A 23,894-nucleotide genomic window follows, 5' to 3' on the forward strand; every position below is an offset into this window, starting at 1 on the left:
TGGGGTGTGGACTGAATGAGAGCAGACAGTTGGCTCACTACTGTGTTAAAAATGAAATGTCATAGTAGTTGCCTGCGGGTTGAGGAAGGCAGTAAACCAATACAGCAAATAAATAAATAAATAGTGCAAACTGGATGTCAGGTTCCTTTCTTCACTACATGTGTTTCCATTGAGAGATGCTTTATTTCAAAAGATTTTCATAGACAAAATATTGTTCAGACTAAAAAATGTTACTCTAAACTAGCCCAATATATTGTATGTGGCTCATACACTAATTGTACTTAGGATCATAAAACACCGTGATCCCTGATCCCCAGTGCCTGGAAGACTTTTACTTCCATGACACCAGATTGTTTTAAGAAGAGTAACTGCAAGGCAATTTGGGTGTTCATCTTAAATGGGAAGGAAACTTGAAGAGTGCACAGGATGCTGTCACCGAGTAGCCCATGTGTTTATCTGGACCTAGTCTTGGCGACTAGGTGGGCAAATCCCTTTTGGGCACAATTTGCTTAATAGAAAACAGTGGAGGGTGGAAGTAGCAGGCGCTTCTGCCCAAGGCTTCAGTACACAGAAAGCTTGGCCTGAAATGGGATGATTGCATATGGCACTGATCCTGTTTTAACCTCAGGATCTCATTTCTTTTTCCCTCTCAACCAGGAAGCAGCTCAGTTGCTACAGATCCTACAGGCCCTGCATCCACCACTGAGCATTGACGGCAAGACAATTAATGTGGAGTTTGCCAAAGGTTCCAAGCGGTGAGTGGAGAGGGTCTGTATCCGGGACTCAGCATCCTGTTGAAGGGGCTTCTACTAATGGCCCCTGTGTTTCTTCACAGGGACATGAGCTCATCAGATGGAAACCGCATCAGCGCAGCTTCTGTCGCCAGCACTGCCATTGCGGCTGCGCAGTGGGCCATCTCTCAGGTAATATTATGGCTGGGCAAACTTGGATTGGAGAAGTAGAGGTTGCTTACCAGTAACCATATTTCTTCGAATTGTAGTCTGTGAAATTTGCACAGCCCTGCCCATCCTTCCCTCTTATGTCATGCCTTAGTACAGTGGTTCTCTACCTGTGGGTCCCCAGGTGTTTTGGCCTACAACTCCCAGAAATCCCAGCCAGTTTACCAGCTGTTAGGATTTCTGGGAGTTGAAGGCCAAAACATCTGGGGAACCACAGGTTGAGAACCACTGCCTTAGTACCTTAGCTGCAGTCTTAGCCCCGCCCACAAGTATATATAGTACATGGGGATTATGGGTGGAGCCTCCGCCAAAATATTTCATTTCAAAGCTCTAGAATGTTTCGAAAAGCTGCACATGTGCAGTAAAAACCTATATGTGTGATTATCACACACTCAGTGAGAAAAAGTAATTTTTCTCCATCCATAGAGCATGAGAAAATTAATTTAATGGAAAATTGCTTTGTCTTTATCTGCCTTTATCATTTCAAGCTTTATATCTATTATAAACAGTATCTTTTTGTTTTTCAAAATGAGTTGTTGAGAAGCAGGCTGAAAACCAACGACAACAACAATCTTTATTACTGTCCAAAGACCCAATTTGCGGTCCATGATTTTAAAGGGAATTGGATAAATCCCATAATGGCAATTCAAATTTGTCTCCTGATACGAGAAAATAAACCATCATTTTAACAACAAATTATTTCTACGTAGGCATCACAGGGTGGTGAGGCAGCTTGGAATGCTCAGGATGAGCATTCTGTGGATTATGGTTACTACCAACAGGACGAGGCCTACGGTGCTCAAGGTTTGGAGGCTACAGTGTACTCGCAGGCATATTTGAAAAGCTCCCAGTCACAAACTGGCACAACTGGAGCAACAGCAGTTGGAAAGTCTGACAAGATTCATGGCGAGGGTTCAGTGGCAGGTAAGGTGCCGCAGCCTCTTTCTTCCACTTGATCTGTAATTTTTTTCCTGCCTTCTTCTGACTATGTTCTACCTCTCTACTTACCTTTTTCCCCACAAAAGCAGCTGAGGCATCGCTGGAACCTGGAGTGCCAGGCATAGACCCTGTGCCTATCCTGCCAACTTTTCCTCGAAACGCCCAGACCACTGCAGTACCAGTTGCATATCAGGCAGCTGGCAGTGCTGAAGGGACAGCTTCTGTCCAGGGAAATGCTGTCACAGCTCAGGTATGATTGAGGTGGTTGTCTCCATGTGCCAGAGCCATCCTTTTGCTTTCTCTGCCTACCTAACCCTTCTCTTTCTGTGCTTTCAGTCATATACTATAGTCTCACCAGCTGTGCTGAAGCCTGATGTGCCTAGTGCTGCTCAGACCTCCAGTGCAACTTCAGGCGTATCTACCAGCACTTCCAATTTGCCTGTTACCAGCACTGTAGGGCAAGAACCTTATACACAATACCGTGAGTGCTTGCAAGAAATAGATTATGAGGACATGTTTGGTGTATATTTATGTTCCACTGAGGGCAGAGAGCCATTTATTCTTTTCATTGGGAACACAGCCTAGATTATAGTCTCCTGGTCTGAGATGTTGTCATCATGTTCATTTCCTGCCTGGTCTCTCTCTGCTCATCTTTAGCTGTCCCAGATGTCTCTACATACCAGTACGATGAAAGTTCTGGTTATTACTATGATCCTCTGACTGGCCTCTACTATGACCCTAATTCTCAGGTGAGTTCAATCTGTCTTTAGTTATATGTTGTTTTTTCCTAGGCTTGACTGGTTGCTGATAGGTTTCCGGTCCCAATTCAAAGTGCAGGTCATGACTTACAAAGCCCTAAATGGTTCAGGTCAGGCTTATCTTTGCAGCCGCATTTTCCCCTATGAACTGGTGTGGACCTTAGGATCTGCCAAGGAAACCTTCCTCTTGCTCCTGCCACTGTCACAAGCAAGGGCCTTCTCAGTAATGGACCCCCAGCTCTGGAACTCTCTCCCCAGGGAGATTAGACTAGCACCCACTCTGTCTACCTTCTGCAAGGACCTTAAAACATGGATATTCCAGTATGCATTTGCAAATGATTAGGCCATGTCCATGATTGCCCAGACCGAATTCACTGTCAAACTGATTGCAGCATTTACCCCCAGCCCTGGCCCCATAATCTAATTTTGCACAAGCGCAATGCCACCCTTCTTAATGTTGATATGCCCACTATAGTCCTAGTCCTGGTTATTAGATTGGTTTGGTTTATTTTAATGATGTTTTTATATTTATAGTTTAAATTGTTTATTTACTTCTTATATGTTTACTGCATGTTTAATGTGTGTTGTTTGGTTAACATTGTTATTATTGGGCTTGGTCCAGCTGTAAATTTTCCTAGATGGAGGTGGGATATAAGAATAAAGTTATTATTACTATTATTGACAAGTGGTAAGACTAAAAAAGCCCTCCACATTTGTGGGTTTGGCATTGTGGATTTGGCATTTGCGGATTTGATTATCTGTAGTTTTGCTGCAGCCCGTCTTGAGGCCCGAGGGTGCTGCAAGCAACATCTTTCTGACAAACAGCATCCCAAACACAGAAGAAGTTCAGGATACAGCTTGTCAGACAGACAATAATTACTAGGCAAAGCAAAGCAGCCACTTTCTCTGGCAAACCACATCCCAAATGTGGAGCAGCCAAGTTCAAGAAGCAGTTTGCAAGGGATACAGTGACTGTTCTTCTTCACCCAACAACTTTGAGAAACATCTGGTGCTTCTCTGACAAACAGTATCCTGATTAAAGGCTTCAGCAGCAGCAGTATAGTATCTAGACTGGGTTGGTCAGACCTCATCTGGAATAACTATGTACAGTTCTAGCACTGCAATTGAAGCAGGGGAGCCCCCAGTGACACAGTGGGTTAAACCCTTGTGCCTGCAGGACTGCTAACTTATAGGTCAGCGGTTTGAACCCGGGAAGAGCGGGTTGAGCTCCCGCTGTCAGCTCTAGCTCCTCATACGGGGACATGGGAGAAGCCTCCCACAAGGATGGTAAAACATCAAACATCTGGGTGTCCCCGGGCAATGTCCTTACAGACAGCCAACGCTCTCACACCATAAGTGGTTTGCAGTTTCTCAAGTCGATCCTGACATGGGGAAAAAACGAAGCAGGATATTGGTAAACTGAAAAGTGTCCAGAGAAGAGTGACCAGTGTGATCAAAGGTTTGGAAACCAAGCCCTATGAAGAGCAGCTCATGGAGTGGGGCTGGTTTTGGTTGGAGAAGAGAAAGCTGAGAGGGGACATAGCCATGTTTATATATTTGAGAGGATATCACATTGAAGAGGGTCCAAGTTTGATTTCTACTGCTCTAGAAACTAGGACACACAGAGTAATGGATTCAAATTGCAGGAAAAGAGACTCCAGCTAAACATTAGGAAGAACTTTCTGATGGAAGGAGCTGTTCAGCAGTGGGATATGCTGCCGGGGAGTGTGGTAGAGTCTCCTTCTCTGGAATATTTTAAGCAGAGGCTCTATGGCCACCTGTCAGGGGTCCTTTGATTATTCCTGCAGGAGTTTGGACTGGATGGTCCTTAAGGTCTCTTTCAGCTCTATGATTCTATGAACTTGGCTACTCTGAGATTGGGATGCTGTTTGTCAGGAAGATCTTGGCTGGTACAAGGATTTTGGGAGGCACTTGTCCCCATAATTGTGGTTTTTCTGCAGACCTAACCCCAACAAATGTGGAAGGACAACTGTAACTCGCTGAAAAATAGCTTCTCTTCATAAAGAGATACTGAGACACCTGGTCTTAAACAAGGGGATGGCTCTGGTCCAGCCCTTATGATATATTGTACGGACATAAGTTAGACTCATTGTAAATGTCTCTTTGCAGTATTATTACAATGCCCAGACACAGCAGTACCTTTACTGGGATGGTGAGAGGCGCACCTATATCCCAGCTTCAGACCAAGGATCTGATGGCCACAAAGATGGGAGCATTTCCGGGAGTGGCAGCGGCAAAGAAGGCAAGGAAAAGAAGGAGAAACATAAAACAAAAACAGCTCAACAGGTGAAATGCACTCTCATGCTCCTGTTACTTATTCTTACTTCTTCCTAGTCCTGTTTATTCTAAGGTGACTTGAGCATTTCAGAAGATTTCCTCTGCTTCTGCTTCCTAGGACATCCCTCTTTCTGTGGGCTGGACAACTGAATGTTGCCCAGCCAGAGCAACATTCAGTTGCAGTGTGAAGAGATTACCCAGCCAATTTGGTGGACATGCCAAAAACAGTCATAATGCATACAGTAGTTTGTTGGAGGAGAGTTATTTTCCATAGAGCAGGGAGGGGTGGGGAAATACGGTCTCCCAGTATAGCACACCAGATTCTGTCAACCACGGCAAAAAGTGAGAGATGATGGGAGGATCAACCCAGCAATATCTGGAAGATTACAAAGCCCCCATCTCTATTTGTATGTGATGATTTTACATTTCTGATCAGGAGCCTTTTTGACATGAATTAAAAACTGTGTTGTTCATCCACTTCTGGGTTCTCTTCAGATTGCAAAGGATATGGAGCGCTGGGCCCGAAGTCTTAACAAGCAGAAGGAGAACTTCAAAAACAGCTTCCAGCCAGTCTCTTCTATGCGAGAGGATGAAAGGCGGGAATCTGCCACTGCTGATGCTGGCTATGCCATACTTGAGAAAAAGGTATCCCATCTTACTTTACCAGAATTTGACTGGCAGCATGTTACACTGTCAGAAATATTAAAAATTAACTAGGTATTTTTACTTACAAAAATGTGAGTCAAGCACTGAAAGGGTTAAAATGGATACAGTGACTCAGCAAAAGCTGCAGTTCAATATAAATAGGTGTGTCTGTAGCTTAGTAGGTCTCGGTTTGTGAGAGGATCTCTGTGGGAGAAGGGCATCATTGTGTTAGTAGATCTCAGTATGAGAGGGCCTCAGTATTAGTTCACCTCAGTGTGAGAGAGAAAGCAGTCTGAGAGAGCCCTCAGTGTGAGAAGGCCTCAGTGGTAGAAAGATCTCAGTGTGAGGTAGGTCTCGGTGTTAGCAGGCCTCAGTGTGAGTAGGCCTGGTGTGAGAAGCTTCAGTGAGAGACGCCCTAGGTTGAAGGCCTCATGTGTGAAGCTTCAGTGTGAAGGCTCTGTGTATAAAAAGCTACTGTGTGAAGCTCCTGTTAACTTTGGTGTGAAAGAAGGCTCTGTGAGAGCAAAGCTGTTTATCTGCATGAGAAAGAAGCCCAGTGTGGAAGCCAAAAAGTATAAAGAACTTATTTGTGTTATGAAAACCTTGTTCTTGTAAATTGCACAACCATATAATTTTACTACAAAGAAAAGCCTCCTAAGGAAGATATAACATTGGTCTGTGTGTTTTTATTCTTTCTGTCCCTTTTGGCTACTGTTGCTGGGTCACGCTACTGCTAATAAGTTACTCTGCTATACATTCATGGGGAGGGTCTTTTGTTAATAAGTCCACACACCCAACACTTTCTGTGGCTAATTCTTGATACCTAAACAAAATGGTTAATTCTGACACTCTGGCATCATTTCTATAGGCCTGCCAGTTCATCTTTTTCACTGTGCATGTTAATGCTTCTGTGGAATAAGACAACTTCTCTGCCAGAATCCTGACTCTGACTTGCTTTGGTTAACAATTCTTGGATCTAAATCCCAGAGGCCCAAGTTGTAGCCTTGTCTCTTTCACTCTATTCATTTGAAACATTCTTATCAGGAAAAGAATTATATAGGAGTGAAGGGGTGGGCAGAAGTGGGCTCTTGTTCTGTGCATTGCTTCCTCCTGTGTGTTTGTCTTGATAGGGCAAGGAAGCAGTATGTGAACCATCTGTAATCTCTCCATCAGGATGTGTCAACCACCTAGTAAAACTTTGGTAGAATTCCTTGTGACAGCCAAACAGAAAGATGGTGTTTCTTAACATTGGGTAAATGACTTGACAGGCTGTTGCTAGAGCTGTTTTTGTGAATTTGTTCCCAGGGGGCCTTGGCCGAGAGGCAGCATGGCGGCATGGACCTTTCTAAACTCACTGGGGATGACAGGCTGGTAAGTCCTGCTTTCCAACTTTTCCTACAGTTTAGGTCTTTATGCAAACAGGTAGGGGGTCAAAGATCCTCTGCTTTCATGGCCTCTTAGGCATGAGGAGAAAGACAATGATTCATTATAGCCATTGACGGAGAGACAGATAATTTCCCATCTTTTTTTTTAGGCTGACAGTCCTTGTCTTTCCCATGGGCCATGATCTAGCTTGCATTGGTGGGTTGTAGCTTGGAAAAGAGGAGGCAAGGATGGGTTTGGAGCACTTGTTATGGTTAACTGTCCTCCAGCTCCTTCTCAATCTGATTCCAGTATGGCGTTTGTGATCTACCTGTCTTGCAGAGTCCACCACGGGGATTAGTTGCCGCTTACAGTGGTGAGAGTGACAGTGAGGAGGAGCAGGAGAAGGCCGCTGATCGGGAAGAGAAGTTAACAGATTGGCACAAACTGGCTTGCCTGCTTTGTCGCAGACAGTTCCCCAGCAAGGAAGCACTTATTCGTCACCAGCAGCTTTCGGGATTACATAAGGTATGCAGTTAGAAAGACTTATAAAACCAACAACTCTGATGTCCTTTTGAACTGCTTGGCAGATATGCCATGTGGGGGATAGCATTTTGCAATGGTTCTTGTTCTTCCTTGAAGGTGGGGCTTGGCACGTTCTGCCTGACCATTTGGCCATTAACTCATAATGTTCTAGAAATTCCATCTAATCCTATTTGTTTGTGTCTGTTTAAAATGGGGGGAAGAGATCACCCAGACTGTACTGTCTGTGTGCTGATGATATTCTGACCATTCTTTGTGTCATGTCTTAGGAAATCTGTAGATGTTCTGAATTAACCTAGAAATGTGGACAAATGCGAAGCTTATTCCTCAAGATCAGTAGGATAGCTGATCTTAGAATGAGAGATACACCTTGTTTGAGCTTAAGTGCACAAGTCTGAGCTTTTGATCTCTGATTGTCAAATTGTAGATGTGGCTGTAGATGCTCTTTTGGTGGGCAAACTGCTTCCATTTCTGAAGCTACTATTGTTCCCAGGGGCACAAGTGCCTTGGATAGACTCAGATGTAATTACAAAAGTGTGGTCTGAACAGAGAACCTGAAGGATGTTCAGAAAGCATGAAATGCTCTAGAAACTGAGAGGCCACACCCAATAATAGATATTCCAAGCACACACACAAAAAGTGTGTTAACTCACCCAGGTAGTTTCTAGAATTATAAAATAGATGTACATTGTATGCCTGTTTTTGATAAGTCAGATTAACTTCTCATTTATTCCAATGCAAAAAAATTATCTTCTATACACTAGGCAGAGGAAAAGTGTAGAAGTAAAACTTCTGCAGCTGGGGATGTGATTGGTACCAGTTCTGTTGAACATCTAATTCTAATTCTTCTGTGAGCTTCACAGAGTCCTGGTGTTACAAGCTTCAGTTCAAATAGTGGTATTATCTTTACTTTTTAGGCAATCCCTTGTAGATTGAGGATGATTGTCTTCCAGATGTGGAGTTGTAGATCCTGGGATATATAGTTCACCTGCAATCTGAGAGCACTCTGAACTCCACCAACAATGGATCTGGAACTAACTTGGCACCCAGAACCCCCATTACCAACAAAACATACTGGAGGTCTTTAGGGGGATTTATAGGAGTTGTAGTTCATCTACATCCATAGAGTATTATGAACCCAAACAACGCTGAATCTGGACTGAAATTGGCACGCATACCCAATATGCCCAAATTTGAATACTGGTGGGTTTTGAGGGGAATTAGCCTGGACATTTTGGAGTTGTATGTACTGGGATTTATAGCTCACCTGTAATCAACGAGCACTCTGATCTCCACCAAAGATGGAATTGGACCAAACTTGGCATGCAGAGCCCCATGACCAACAAAAAATAATGGAGGTCTTTGGGGAAAATTCACCTTGATTTGGGGGACTTGTAGTTCACCTACATCCACTGTGAACCCAAATACTGATGGATCTGGACTTGGCACACATACCTGATATGCCAAAATTTGATTACTGGAGGGGTCTTGGGGGAACTGACCTTCCTTTCTGGGAACTGTAGTTCACCCACAACCAGAGAAACTGTGAGCTCCCCCAATGATGGACCTGGACCAACTTGGCACACAGAATCCCCATGACTAACTCAACCTACTGGAGGAGTTTGTGGGGACTGACTCACCATAGTGGGAGTTGTAGTTTATCCTGCAGCCACAGCACACACTGAACCCCACCAATGATGCATCTAGAGCAGACTTGTCCAACATAACAAACTTTAAGTACTGATCGAGTTTTTCGGGGTTAACCTAATAAGTTTCTACTATAAAAATTGGCATATGTATATGAGACCGTGATGGGATGTTCAGTGGATGCCCATCTTGATATCCGCTTAAGTCTGTCTTCTCTTTTCCCCCTCCGCAGCAAAATTTGGAAATCCATCGGCGGGCACACTTGTCAGAACAAGAGCTTGAGGCACTTGAGAAAAATGACATAGAGGTATTGGAGGAGGGCAGGGATGGGTAACAACTGGCCCCGGTGGTGGGAGCGTTATATAGTCAGGCTTGGAATCCTTAATGTATTTGCTTCATGACCTATCAGCAGATGAAATACAGAGATCGCGCAGCTGAACGAAGGGAGAAGTATGGTGTCCCTGAGCCCCCTGAACCCAAAAAGAGGAAATATTCAGCAGTCACACCAGCCACTGTGTAAGCCCTTCCTGCCTTTTGCATGGTCCTTAGTTGTGAGAGAAATGTTCCCCTTTGAGAGGGAACTCCTTTTTGTCATCTCCATCACATTAAGCCTTTCATTCTTCAACATACTGTGTACTTTCCTGTGAAGTTCATTATTAAAAAGAGAGGGCACCCTCTCCTTATTCTGCAACAGGGATTTTGAACAACCAACGCGGGACGGACTCGGCAGTGACAACATTGGCAGTCGCATGCTACAGGCCATGGGCTGGAAAGAAGGCAGTGGACTGGGTCGCAAGAAGCAGGGCATCATTGCCCCTATTGAGGTACCAGGGGGCTTTTTTTCAAATTACTGTAAATATAGATGTCTCCGTATTAGCTAGTGTAAAAGGGAAAGGAAAATACAAGCAATTGAATCAGACAGTCTTCATGATCGAATAAATAAATAATACAAAGAGCAGAGATACAACTGTTCCCAGAAAGGGGGGGGGGAGGGGAGGAAGAGGAAAAATTGGATATATGTATAAGGTTTTAATTTATCATATCAGAAGCAAACAGGGTACAGTTGTAATGTATGTAAAAGCACAAAGTTAAATTCTTAGCAAAACCAGAGGCTCTCCTGGTGGCCAGCTCCTGGTCAAATGACATTTAGGATATGTATAACTAGTAAATAAGAATAGAAATGCAAATTATAGGGGAAAAAGCAATCATCAGAATGTTATGACAATATATGGGGAAAAATTGTAATGGTGTCTGTGACAATGTGAGATAGATAGATAGATAGATAGATATATTTGTCACATTGTAACAGTCACCATTACAATTCTTTTCCCATATATTCTCATAACATTCTGATGACTTGCTTTTTTTCTATCCTTTAAAAAATTGTAATAGTATCTGTAACAATGTGACAAATTAACCGCTGAGCTGCTGAGCTTGCTAACCAAAAGGCCGCAGGTTCGAATCTAAAGAGCGGCATGAGCTCCCACTCTTAGCCCCAGCTTCTGCCAACCTAGCAGTTCGAAAACATGCAAATGTGAGTAAATCAATAGGTACCGCCATGACGGGAAGATAACGGCGTTCCATGCAGTCATGCTGGCCTCATGACCTTGGAGGTGTCTATGGACAACCCCAGCTCTTTGGCTTAGACGTGGAGATGAGCACTGATCCCCAGAGTCAAACATGACTGGACTTAATGTCAGGGGAAAACCTTTACCTATATATATATATCATTCATTCATCCTGTGGAGACATACTGGGTAGTTGCCTCCCTTTCTCATGAACTGTATTTGCAAAACGAAGGAGGATATGAGCCTTTTGCTTGATGATATGTACATTCTTAGATTTAGCATGAGAGGAGCCAGTGGGATTTGGGTGTGGGACTAGGACTCTGGTGATAAAGATTTGAATCCCTGTTTGCCAGTTGTGGTAATCTGGAGTATTGGTGTATAAAGGGATCTTGCAGAACTTTGGAGATGAAGCTTTAATCAACAGAGACCCCTTCTACACAGACCATTTAATGCAGTTCAAAGCTAGTTTCAAACTATTGAGTCCAGGCAACAAACTCCCACAAAAATGCACAAAAGAGAGCCCTTAATGCACATCAGTGCTTTGTAGTTTCTGTCGTCATCATCTGAGCCTCAAACTGGTTCCAGGATTTCCTGTGTAAACATCTGCACAGCAAAACCACTTTCTTCAGTACCGGTTTGGAACTGCATTTAATGGTCACTGTAGATATACCCTAAGTCTGTTTCCTTGAATGCATGGAGTGAAGTGCCTATGGATAGACCTTTATAGACTCTATAGGGAGGGAGGGAAGATTTATTTCTCTCTATAAGAGTGTGTCAGTCTCTCTTTAATACTTGCTTTTCCTCTCCTCCCCCACCCCCACCCCCGGTTTTTCCTAGGCCCCAACACGGGTCCGTGGGTCTGGCCTGGGAGCACGTGGCAGCTCTTATGGGGCTGTAGCATCAGAGTCCTATCGCGAGGCATTGCACAAGACTATGGTGACGCGTTTCAACGAGACGGACTGAGTTCTTTGTGGAGCACACACCTGTACAGTATTTTGCCGATGTGTTCCTCCACCCACTCCCCGGTGCCCAACTTTCACACAATGTTTCTTTGGTTGACTTTTTTTAATTAAATGTTAAAATGGACACAAAAGTGTTTTTTTACATGTCTGGAGCCTTGGAGCACATGCAGCTGCCAAGTACTTTTGTGAGTCCCTGTGCAAACATAAGTTGCTGAAGTACACCACTGTGGTATGGATATAACATAATAGCTCTTTGAGCTTCAAGTCTTGCGGAGAGACCAAACTCAAAGCAGAAAGTAGACTTCATTCTAGTCTCTCCATCTGCGATCCTTCTGTATTATCAGTTTTTACAGAGGAGTGGACCAGTAAAAACCATAGACAAAATGTATATCAGCAGAACAGTCATTGTTATTCTTTCAAAGTGGCCTGTGCAGCCCTTCAACCAGCTCTGCATAATGACTTTCTGAAAGATAAGTGGGATGAGAAGACATATCAGTGACTTGATAAATAACATGTTCAGTCAAGTGCACCTATAGCCCTTCTTGCTGCCAGCTTATCTTTGCTCCCCCTTTATCATACATTTTTAGGATTCAGGTCTAGCTCACCTTCATCAGGCTGGATGTAACTATGCCTGATAAGAAAATCCAGTGCTACCATTGAACAGTTTGGCTTGAAATCTGAGGAGCCAATGACCTCTTTCACCTACACAAAGAGAAGAGTTATACAAAATATGAGTCTGGTTGCCTTCACTCACCCATCACTCTCCAGATTGTCAACAGGCCATGTCCATAAGAGCCAAAGTTCTCCATAGCCAAATAACAGTTTGTCTAAAATGACCATCCTACTTGTTATAATGGCCGAAATCTTGATACCACAGGAAAGTGAAACTGGAGCCTGCTATTCTTGTCATTATCTACAACAGAGATTTCCAAATATGTCATGTTAGTGACACACCTTTTTTAGACATGCCTCATTTCATGAGAAAATAATTCAGTTTCACTAGCCTAACTGGAGTCTCTGGTGGTGCAAGGGGTTAAACTATTGTGCTGGCAGGACTCCTGACCAAGGTCGGTGGTTCGAATCTGGGAAGCGGGGTGAGCTCCCATCTGTCAGCTCCAGCTTCTCATGCAGGGACATGAGAAAAGCCTCCTACAAGGATGGTAAAACATCCGGCCATCCCCTGGGCAACATCCTTGCAGACGGCCAATTTTCTCACACCAGAAGTGACTTGCAGTTCTCAAATTGCTCCTGACAGGAATAAAACAAACAAAAACAAACTAGGAAACTAACCCCTTATAAGATATACAAACACATATATAAATTGCAATAATGAAGTGTGTGGGGACATAAAATATCTCATGAAAACTTTTCATTTATATCTTTAAAAAATATATGATTTGTAAGATGACATACATTTTCCAGCTTTTTTACATTTTCCCTTACGTTTGTATGACATGCCTACACACTGCAGCTGACACACTAATATGTCACAACACACAATTTGGAAAGTTCTGACTACAGTATGTCCTTTCAACTGACATAGACCCTCTATCCTTAATCAACATTTTATAGCAAAAAAATAAATAAATCCTTGTCTTAAAGATATATGCATACATTATGCCATAATGCATCTTTATTAGAGGAGCACTTTTTTTGAAAACATGCATTACTTAGTCTGCATGATGTCATATAACGGTTGTTTTTTTGTTTAGTTTTCTGCCTGGCATGGCTACTACTTGGGAACCTAGTATAAACTACAATACGGTTCTGTACGGCTGGTTTTATTACACTGAATAACTGCAAGAAGAAAGATATCTGCGTATAGAAGGCCTCACCTCGACGGGTACACTTAGCTGCTTTTCTGAGCACGTCAAATTACACCTACCAACCTTGTCAAGTGGCCAAAGGTAGAACTCCTGCACCTCTCCATCCCCCACCTGGGGCACAAAGTCTTCAGGCAGCTCCAGGTCAAATACAAACTGACATTCAGGATAGATGCCTCCACGTGCCCCTTCATAGGTGTAGCTGAGGTGGGAGAAGGCAGGGGAAGTAGTTCAGTCATACGGATGACTTGCGTGGTGATAGCAAGCAATGGAGAGGGCAAGCAAACCCTATGAGGAACAGCTTAGAGAGCTGGGTGTGTTTAGCTTGGGAGAAAAGGCTGAAAGGTGACGATAGTATGTTTAAATATTTGAAAAGATATCACACTGAGGAAGTGAGCAGTCTTGTTTTCTGCTACTCTGCTGACTCAGGACAAAATGGAGCAATGGGTTCAAACTGAAGGAAAGAAAGATTCCACCTAAAAATTAGGAAGAACTTCCCGACAGTAAGAATTGTTCGGCAATGGAATATGCAGCTGCCTCAAAGTCTGGTAGAGGCTCCTTCTCTGGAGGTTTTTAAGCAGGGGCTAGATGGCTATCTCTTGGAGGTGCTTTGATCCTGTGTTCCTGCATGGCAGAAGGGGGTTGGGCTGGATGGCCCTGCTAGTCTCTTCCAACTTTAAATCTATGTGATTGGTCGGGTATCTTCCTGCCTGGGGGTAGTTCTGACTCCAAATTATGTAGAAGTCATGTTTCATATTATTTCTAGAAAAAATGGGAGTCATCTTTATCTCATAAGCTTATCCCTGCTTTCCTAATGAAACTGGAAATAGCATCTAGAAGGCCACCTGCCCATAAACTTTAGTGCTTCTCGATCTCTGCTTCTCCCTTTGTTTTGGACTTTGGTTTACATAAATCCACTCAACATGGCTAGTGGTCAGGAATTCTGGAAGTTAAAGGTCCAATTATCCAGAGGACCAGTGGTTGGAAACCACTGCTCTCTATTAGCATTCACTATTTATTTATTTACCATATTTGTATACCACCTTTCTCAGCCCGAAGGCGACTCAGGGCGGTTTACAGTCGGCAACAATTCAATGCCCCAACAGACATAAAAATAAAATTAAAAACATTTAACATATATATAAAAACCATATAAAACTAATAAAAACATAAATCATCAGCGTCTTCTTACTATCAATCCAGCTTTTAAATTAGTAAATTAGGAAAAGAGGGCAACATTGAACAAATGTGGCTGCTGGGGATCAAGGACCCCCAAAAACTACTGGCTCAGAAGCTATGCAGAGTACTTAGCTTTCCCTTTGGATACACTTTTATCATAGATCAAGAAGTGGGTAGACATTTCTGTAGACCCACAGACGCATTTAGAACAGATGCTATATTAATAATTTCAAAACAAACGGGAAGAGATTGTTGTAGGTTTTTTGGGCTATATGGCCATGTTCTAGAGGCATTCTCTCCTGACTTTTCACCTGCATCTATGGCAAGCATCCTCAGAGGTATGCTTGCCATAGATGCAGGCGAAACGTCAGGAGAGAATGCCTCTAGAACATATAGCCCGAAAAAACCTACAACAACCCAGTGATTCTGGACATGAAAGCCTTCGACAATATATTAAACAGGAAGAGTCTCAAAAAGAAATAGAAGTTTATATGAGGAGAAATTTCACAGAATACAAACAAGTGCTTTTATACATTGCTTAGCTACTGATATTACGTCCTCCTTGATCCATATATCCAAGTATAGGACATCCCAACATCATCACATCTTCTCTTGGATTTGAGGTAGCCTTATTACCTGATAGTCCCCACAGCCTTGGCTAATGCCGCGAGGGAGGCAGGTATGCAGGCTTCCTCTTGGCACTCTTTTACCAGTGTCTCTCTGACGCTCAGCCCTGATGCAATGCCACCAGCAGCCTAAAGGGAATAGGAAAATCAGCAATACTGAGCTATTAAAGTAAGTTGTCCGAAGGGTAATATTTCACCATTATTGCTAGTCCATCATGCCCTTTCTGCTCAATGAGCAGAGTCACCACCTTATCACATTGAGAAATTTCCCAGTTGTAAGACACATCAGCCTCTTTTCAGACATGGAGGGGAACTGAGTTCATCACATGAGTTAAACAACTACTGGAAGTCATGCATAGCCTTTGGTTTAAAAGAGGCAAAAGTGCTCTGGAAGGAAGAATCTCTGGCAATCAAACTCATCACTTTGACAAATCCCCCATTATAGGACACTTAGGCCTCTTTTCTAGCATGGAGAGGAACAGCTCATCACATGCTCCAGGGTTGAAAAGAGGTTAAAATGTCCCAAAAGGAAATAATTCTGAACACGGGCCAGCTATTGTGTTCAGAGCTCTTACCTCTTATCACACTTTATTCATAACTTTAAAACTGATGTTATGGAAACCATCAAAGTTTCCCGTCCTATTTCATTGCCAGCAGTCTCTTGTATCCTCTGGGGTTTGATGCAGATCAACAGGATCCCATGAAAAGCAATGTTTTTGACTTGGCTCACTGCCTCTTGTGTCCACTGGGGTTCCATGCAGATCAATAGAATCCCATTCAAAATTTATTTTAATCTGGATCACTGTGTCTTGTATCCTGTGGGCTTTGATGCAGAACGATAGGGTCCCATGGAAAGAAGTGGGTATAAACTGGTGTCAGACTCCTTTCATGTAAGGGGCTTTGGGCAGAGCAAGGGATCTCTTGGGTTTTGGATACTGTTGTTTCTCCTGATTAAAAACAAAAAAAAGTAATACTGACCTTGGATGAATGTAAGATGAATATATTGCAGGCTCTTACCTTTCCATGTGTGAATGTGATGGGGAGGCAGAACAGAAACCGGACCGCTGACAATGTAAGAGGGGCAAATTCTACTCTTAAAGGGACGGTCACCCATGCTTTCTGCTCTCAATGTGATAAATCTCAAATGACCTGTTAACATTTGCCACTCTAGCCAATGGCATATGGGGAAAGCAAAGGAAAAGCTTCTGTCTTTCTTGTATGCCTTTCACACCAAAATGGTGCCACATTGCCCCTTCCCTGGAGCTTTCAGGAAATTTACCTTACCTTTGACAATCTATCCAACTGCAGTATTACCCATTCCCCATTTTTTTTCAAGGGGAGAATGCACCTTGTTTTAGAACTAGATAACACTTCTAGGAACCCATTACAATTTAGTGTTTGCACTCCCTGGGTGCCTTGCTTAAAAATGAAACGGGTATTATTTATGCTGAACCTTGTATAAAGGAGCTGCCCATTGTCCACCCAAATGTAAACTGCTGTTTAAGGAGAACACTTAGCAGATGAAACCTCTTCCTTCTCAGTGCTGAGGTAAAATGGTCTTGCTGAAATAATCTTTAGAAAAATCAACACAGTTATGAGCTTCTACCAATTCTGGAATGTGCAAACACCATTAAAGTCAGTATTCTCTCTGGCTGTGACGTGATTGAGACCAATGAATGTATTCTGATTGTTTGTTTGCTTCCACCCTCAAACAAAGGAAGCAGACCTTTGAGCCCTCCCCTCTAACCCATTTCTTACCAGGTTATCCAACAAGCCAGGGTATGTGGGTTTGTTCAGAGCCCTGCGGGCCAGCCACATGTGCATTTGACCATTTCGCCAAGTGTAGCCATTCAGGTGAGCACCGTAGCGCTTCACTCCAAATAGTGCTGGATTCAAGAGAGAAAGGAAGAGGAATAATTTGGCAAGGAAAACAGTTTCCAGGTGTGACCAAAGGAAGAGTTTTATCAGTGAATAGATTTATTTATTTATTTATTTATTTATTTATTTACAACATTTATATGCCGCCCTTCTCACCCTAAAGGAGACTCAGAGCGGCTTACAAGATATACATAAATATATTATATTACTAGCATAGTACAATATCAGTAACTGTCATCCTGTTGAAAACTGAACATTCTAAACTGTCACTGAGTCAGTCACGTGACTTGCAGCCCCTCCCACTGCTTTAGATATATAGAGATAAGGAAACTGCAAATCAAATAAGACATATACTTAAAGTTATAAAATGACACATTATAAAACAGACAAACATCATCTAGAGGAGGCTTGAAAAGATTGTTTCCTTCAACAGGGACTTCTCCATTACTTCTGGACTAACCTTGTTTCATTTACCGAAATCTAAGAAAACAAGGTGTTATTTTTCTTAAAGGAAAAAATTAAGGTTTTCAGACTCACGGGTTGCCGCACGCTCCATGCTGAAGAGAGGTGGGTCACAAAAGTAGGGCATTACATTGTAGAGCTAGGACAAAAGCATGTTTTGGTTAACAAATAGCTCTGCTTTGCAACTCCATCCCACCTCTCTTTGCAGAGGAACCCTGGAAGTGGTGAGAAAGAGTCATGAGCACAAACACCCACATCTCTTCCCATCCCTTTGGCTACTAGCAACCAGTCATCTCACCTCTTCCCTCCACTCTTTCAGGCAGGGAAAGGCCTGCTGCGCCCTCAGATCCTTGAGCACCCCTTGTATGGCGGACGTCCGTTGCTCATAGGAGGCCAGCTGCAGGTTCATCTCCACGCGTGCCGGTGCCTCATCTCCTTGAGACACTGAGAAAACTGCTGGATACTGACAGAGACATCTAGCCACAGCCTGTGGCACATGGCCTACCTGTTGACCAGCGACCATAAATGGCAGACACAGAGCCTTGGAAGAGCCTGCAAGGAGATCAAGCCAAGTCAGACCCCCGGAATACCTTTGAGGAGGGCCAAATTAATGGCAGTGATTCCAAGAAACACACCATTACAGCTTTCCTCAAAGGGTTTCGACATATCAGATGTCTAAACTTTTTATGTTAGTGGAGATATTCTATATATTAGGAAGCAGTCTCTTCTAAGAGACAGAACTGCTTTAATTATGATTGTGTGTTTCCTGCGTGGCAGGTTGTTGGACGAGATGGCCCATGTGGTCTGTTCCAACTCTTATTATTCTAGGATTCTATGACATTGGCAGTACTTTTCTCATTGGGCTCAATACAACATGTAGCACAATCTGATATGGTCTCTTACTCAGAAGAAAGTCTGAGTAATTTCTTAATGTATGTATTCGTTAGGGTCCCACCCCCTCCCAAGCGTTATACACGCTTATCAGTAAGTTCATACAGGATAATATTTTTGGCAAGCTCATAAAGCACCGTGGTCTCAGTCTACAAGGATTCTGTTTTGCAAGAATGACAGCTCTGGAATATTCAAGCTATTTGACTCCATTCTCCAACAAACATGCCACAGTCTTAAAATCATATAATCTATGACTACATGGACCATCTAGTCCAACCCCGTGCCATGCAGGAAAAGCACAATCAGAGCACCCTCGACAGGTGACCATCCACATGGTATAAAAGCCTCCAAAGAAAGAGCCTTCCCCACAATCCAAGGCAGAGAGTTCCACTGTTGAACAGCTTGTACAGTCAGGTAGTTCTTCCTAACTTGGCCACGGTAGTCCACACTCTGGTTACATCCCGTATAGACTACTGCAACACACTCTACATGGGGTTGCCTTTAAAGACTGTCCGGAAGCTTCAATTAGTCTAACGAACAGCAGCCAGATTGCTAATATCTCCCCTTATGAACCTACCTGAAATGCCTTGGTTTACATTACACTATGTAACAAAATTTGAAAGATTTTTTGAAAGTGTTATTTCCTGTTTAATTGTGTGGTAATTACTTTCAAAGTAGTTGCCATGGTGTTGCTGTGAGTTTTTTGGGGGCTGTAGGCCATGTTTCAGAAGCATCCTGGACATATACAGCCCGAAAAACTCACAGCAATCCAGTGATTCCAGCAATGAAAATATTTGACAACTCATAGTTATACACTCCAGAAAGTTTATTTTTGTGACTGCCAAAAACTAGGTTGAATTGGTTGAGATTATACGAGATATTCATTGAAAAAACTATAGCAAGCTGTGGTGCAAAAACAAAGTTTTTGCAGTTTAATAAACTTTTGATGGTAGAACTAATTAGGAAATGACAAAGAGAACCTACTTAAAATGATACACAAATGGTATATAACACCCAGGAAATTTCAAAATGTTACAAAAATGCATCGAATAAGTGCTGGAAGTGTGAGCAACAAATAGGAACTTTCTTTCATGCTTGGTGGACATGCCCAAAAGCGAAAGAGTTTTGGACTATGTTTCAAAAAACACAAATTCAAAGAGAACCGGAATGCTTTCTTTTAGAATGCTAGATTTTGAAGGCGACAAAAACAAGGAGATACTGTTTAATTATCTAACTACGGCAGCCAGAATTGCATTGGCAAAGAACTGGCGATCAAAAGAAATACCCAAAAGAAAAGAATGGCAGAACAAGGTCCCTGGAGATAATGAATATGGATGAACTAACTTACTGGCTATCAGGTTTTTTTTGTCGTGTCAGGAACGACTTGAGAAGCTGCAAGTCGTTTCTGGTGTGAGAGAATTGGCTGTCTGGAAGGACGTTGCCGAGGGGGCACCCGGATGTTTTGATGTTTAATCATCCTTGTGGGAGGCTTCTCTCATGTCCCCGCATGAGGAGCTGGAGCTGATAGAGGGAGCTCATCCGCGTTCTCTCCGGATTTGAACCTGCGATCTGTCGGTCTTCAGTCCTGACGGCACAGGGGGTTAACCTGCGCCACCGGAGGCTCCTGCCATTGGCTATCATCAAACTAAGGGATTCCAAAGAAGTGTACAAATTGGGACTCAGTAAAAGACTATTTTAGAAAATGGAAAATAAGAGATTATTGCTTAAAAAGAGCAAATCATAAATAAAAAAGAAACAGAGGTGAAACAGATAATTTCTGAAACTTTTTTTAAAAAAAAGACTTTAAAGACCACCAAAGACTGGATGGAAGTCAACATTTTTATTTTTATTCCTATTTTTATCCTTCCCCCCCCCTTCTTTCTGGGTATTTTTTTCTTTCTTCTTACTCTTTATTTTTTCTTTCTACTTTCTTAACAATAACAAATATGTTCTCCCACTTGTGATGTAAAAATCTTCTCTTTCTCTCAAGTTCTGCAAAATCTATTAATAAAAATATCTTTAAAAAGAAAGGAAAATGGCATTTAAAACCCAGGAACAAAAATTGTGTTACATAGTGTTACTAAATGTACAGGAGCTGTTCCAGATTTTAATCTGGCAACACTGCATACCATGAATTGGGATAAAGGTATACTGATGATACCTAATGTATATTTCCATACTTATTCTTCAATCTCGGTTTGAATCTACCACTATTTTTATTTATTTCTTTCCTAAATTTATACCCCACCCTTCTCACACCGAAAGGGGACTCAGGACGGCCTAACAAAAGCATCATATGATGCTAGCATTATAAAAACAACCATAGTACAATAAAAAATATTAAAAATAAAAAAATTCCATTAAAATCAAAATCCAAAAACCAGTCCAGGTCAATTCATTGCCATAAGTTGTGTGATCTTCTTCCACTTGCTGCTCACTGATCAAACACTTGGTCCCATAACCAGGTCTTCATTTTCCTTCTAAAAGACAAGAGGGAGGTGGCCAATCTGATATCTCTAGGGAGGGCGTTCCATAGGCGGGGGGCCACTGATGAGAAGGCCCTGTCTTTCGTCCCCATCAATCGTGTTTGCGATAGTGGTGGGATCGAGAGCAGGGCCTCTCCTGAAGATCTTCAACTTTGTGATGGTTCGTGGCAAGAGATACGTTCGGACAGGTAGTCTGGGCCAGAACCATTTAGGGCTTTAAAGGTTAAAAACAGCACTTTGAATTGTGCTCAGAACCTGATCGGAAGCCAGTGGAGTGTAACAAAGGAGTTGTATGTTCCCTGTACTTCGCTCTTGTGAGCAACCTGGCTGCCGACCATTGGACTAGTTGAAGCTTCCGGTCAGTCTTCAAAGGCAGCCCCATTTAGAGTGCGTTGCAGTAGTCTATACGGGATGTAACAGGAGCGTGGATCACCGTGGCCAAGTCAGACTTCTCAAGAACGGGCACAGCTGGCACACAGGTTTTAATGATTACTATTAAAACAACACTATTACAACAACTTCAATTTTTGGTCATCGGTTTCATCAAGGTGTATGTACATTTGGGAGAGACCAAAAGGCCCATCCAGTCTAAACCCAATCAAAGCACTCCCGACAGATGACCATCCAGGTTCTCTTTAAAACCTCCAGAGAATGAGATGCGACCACCCTAGGGCATTGCACCAAGGCACCTGACACAGCCAGGGTCTTTTTATGTAGCTAACACAGACCCCAGTCGTGAAGATTATTCTGCACACTTATGCAAGCAGAGGTGTCTCAAAAGCCGGCTTTTCCTCCCTCCCATCCGCACCTGCGCCCTGGAAAGAGTTCATCCTCGTGAGCAGCTCGCGCACCCTCTCAGACCACCCGGGAGCCGCCATGACGACACGGCGCCTCGCGCCTCCGCCCCCAGCCAATCGCGTCGAGCCATTCCGCGCAGCCCGCCCTCTCCAGGAGTCGCAATATCTGATTGGCTCTTATAGTATTCTACCTCATTCCGCGTTTTGATTGGCTCCCAGAGCTCTAGTGTTTTAATCTACACACCGTGACACCACTTTAATGGTCATGCTCAATGCTACGGAATCCTTCGATTTGTAGTTTGGTGGGGCAGTCCAAATTCAAGGATTCCGTAGCACTGGGCCATTTGTGGTTTGGCAGAGTAAAAGTACAACTCCACATTATCTGCTTTGAACTGGATTATCTGAGTCTACACTGCCATATAATCCACTTCAAAGCAGATAATATGGATTGTATATGACAGTGTTGAAGGGACCTTAGATATATAGTGTATGCATACTTGATATGTCTTGGGTTACTAATAAAATGTGAAGTTTGGAATATGCCCACCCTGGAATACTCTGTAACTATCTCAGGCCCCATCTGCACTACCATATAATGCTGATGTGGTCTGAGTTTGCTCAGAGCAGACTCCTCTAATGCAGTTCAATCCAGTTCAAGTGAGGGACAGTAGGACCACACTGAGGATTTAAGGCAGTTTCAAACTGCATTATATTTATTTATATATTTCGTATATTTATACCCCGCCCTCCCCCCCGAAGGGGGACTCAGGTCGGCCTAACAAAAGCATCATACAATGCTAGCATCATAGAAAACAACCACTGTACAATCAAAATATTAAAAATAAAAACAACAATTAAAACAATTAATTAAGACATTTCCATTAAATCAAAATCCAAAAACCCGTCCGGGTCAATTCATTGCCATAAGTTGTGTGATCTTCTTCCACTTGCTGCTCACTGATCAAATGCTTGGTCCCATAACCAGGTCTTGATTTTCCTTCTAAAAGACAAGAGGGAGGTGGCCAATCTGATATCTCTAGGGAGGGCGTTCCATAGGCAGGGAGCCACTGATGAGAAGGCCCTGTCTCTCATCCCCATCAACCATGTTTGTGATAGTGGTGGGATTAAGAGCAGGGCCTCTCCTGAAGATCTTAAACTTCGTGATGTTTCATAGCAGGAGATATATGGCAGTCTAGATGGGGCCTCAGCCTGGCAGAGACAATCCTGATTAATCTGCTGTTGTCACCATCTTCAGCTCCTTTTTAAATGCCCCAGGACCCTTCCACAGCCCGGCTACTCACTGAAGGGAAGGATATTAGAGGCAAATATGAAGTCCTTTGGCCACATGAGAAGATAGGAAAGCTTGGAGAGGAGAATGATGCTGGGGGAAAATGGAAGGAAAAGGGAAGAGGGGCCGATCAAGGGCAAGATGGATGGATGGTATCCTTGAAGTGACTGGCTTGACCTTGAAGGAGCTGGGGGTGGCCACGGCTGAGAGGAAGCTCTAGCATGGGCTGGTCCATGAGGTCACGAAGAGTCGGAAGCGACTGAACGAATAAACAACAGACCAAAGTGAGTGACCACATATACGGACTGAGTTGAACATGATTTTATCTTGGTGATTTGGCTTATATTTATGTTTTCTCTATGTATTTTAATCTTGTATTGTTGTATGATGTTTTAATTTGTATTAGTAGCATTGAATCCTTGCTGTAAGCCGGCCTGAGTCCCTCTACAGGGGTGAGAAGAACGGGATATAAAAGTTTTAAATAAATATATAATAAATAATAAACAAAAATTAGTACAGCTAATAGAGAAGGATAATGGGAGCTCCATTCCAAGCCCAGCTGGTGGGCACACATTCCCCAGCCCTGTGGATGATTAAACTAGCAGGGAGGATAACACAAGTTGATCAGTGCAGAAATGGTTCTGAGTCTGTGACAAGAATCACCTTTGGAAGATTGAGGCAATTCCTTTGAGCCTAGCATTTTGCTTCCAGTATTGAGGACAAACTCACAGGCCCCCACCTTCAAGCTAATCTGAAACACAGCAGGGAGTTCCACAGTTCCTG

The 23,894-nt window shown here is 43.0% G+C and overlaps 2 protein-coding genes across 5 annotated transcripts in view; one reads left to right on the forward strand and one right to left on the reverse strand.

Annotated features, from left to right (window-relative positions):
* The window catches only part of RBM10 (RNA binding motif protein 10), a 32,076-nt gene extending 20,264 nt beyond the window's left edge, over window positions 1-11,812 (forward strand). The window contains exons 11-24 of one of the 4 annotated variants that reach the window (XM_060762762.2): window positions 658-755; window positions 836-923; window positions 1,670-1,883; window positions 1,985-2,148; window positions 2,235-2,379; window positions 2,556-2,647; window positions 4,787-4,963; window positions 5,450-5,599; window positions 6,905-6,970; window positions 7,304-7,489; window positions 9,384-9,458; window positions 9,561-9,667; window positions 9,846-9,975; window positions 11,557-11,812. In XM_060762762.2, coding sequence (XP_060618745.2) covers window positions 658-755; window positions 836-923; window positions 1,670-1,883; window positions 1,985-2,148; window positions 2,235-2,379; window positions 2,556-2,647; window positions 4,787-4,963; window positions 5,450-5,599; window positions 6,905-6,970; window positions 7,304-7,489; window positions 9,384-9,458; window positions 9,561-9,667; window positions 9,846-9,975; window positions 11,557-11,682 — 1,818 coding nt within the window. In that variant the 3' untranslated portion in view covers window positions 11,683-11,812. The remainder of the gene's footprint in view (window positions 1-657; window positions 756-835; window positions 924-1,669; window positions 1,884-1,984; window positions 2,149-2,234; window positions 2,380-2,555; window positions 2,648-4,786; window positions 4,964-5,449; window positions 5,600-6,904; window positions 6,971-7,303; window positions 7,490-9,383; window positions 9,459-9,560; window positions 9,668-9,845; window positions 9,976-11,556) is intronic. The other 3 variants (XM_060762763.2, XM_060762764.2, XM_060762766.2) reach the window with 3 other exon arrangements.
* On the reverse strand, window positions 11,766-21,926 carry LOC132767615 (uncharacterized). The gene is made up of 8 exons (XM_060762767.2): window positions 21,835-21,926; window positions 17,948-18,201; window positions 17,725-17,788; window positions 17,068-17,195; window positions 15,320-15,438; window positions 13,571-13,706; window positions 12,287-12,383; window positions 11,766-12,144 (listed from the first exon to the last, which is right to left on the reverse strand). Exons 1-8 carry the CDS (start codon window positions 21,902-21,904, stop codon window positions 12,098-12,100), a joined length of 915 nt encoding a protein of 304 aa, XP_060618750.2. The 5' UTR covers window positions 21,905-21,926; the 3' UTR covers window positions 11,766-12,097.
* Window positions 21,927-23,894: the final 1,968 nt, after the last annotated feature.

The sequence above is a fragment of the Anolis sagrei genome, chromosome 2 (assembly GCF_037176765.1).
Source record: "Anolis sagrei isolate rAnoSag1 chromosome 2, rAnoSag1.mat, whole genome shotgun sequence".
NCBI classification, from domain to species: Eukaryota; Metazoa; Chordata; class Lepidosauria; order Squamata; family Dactyloidae; genus Anolis; species Anolis sagrei.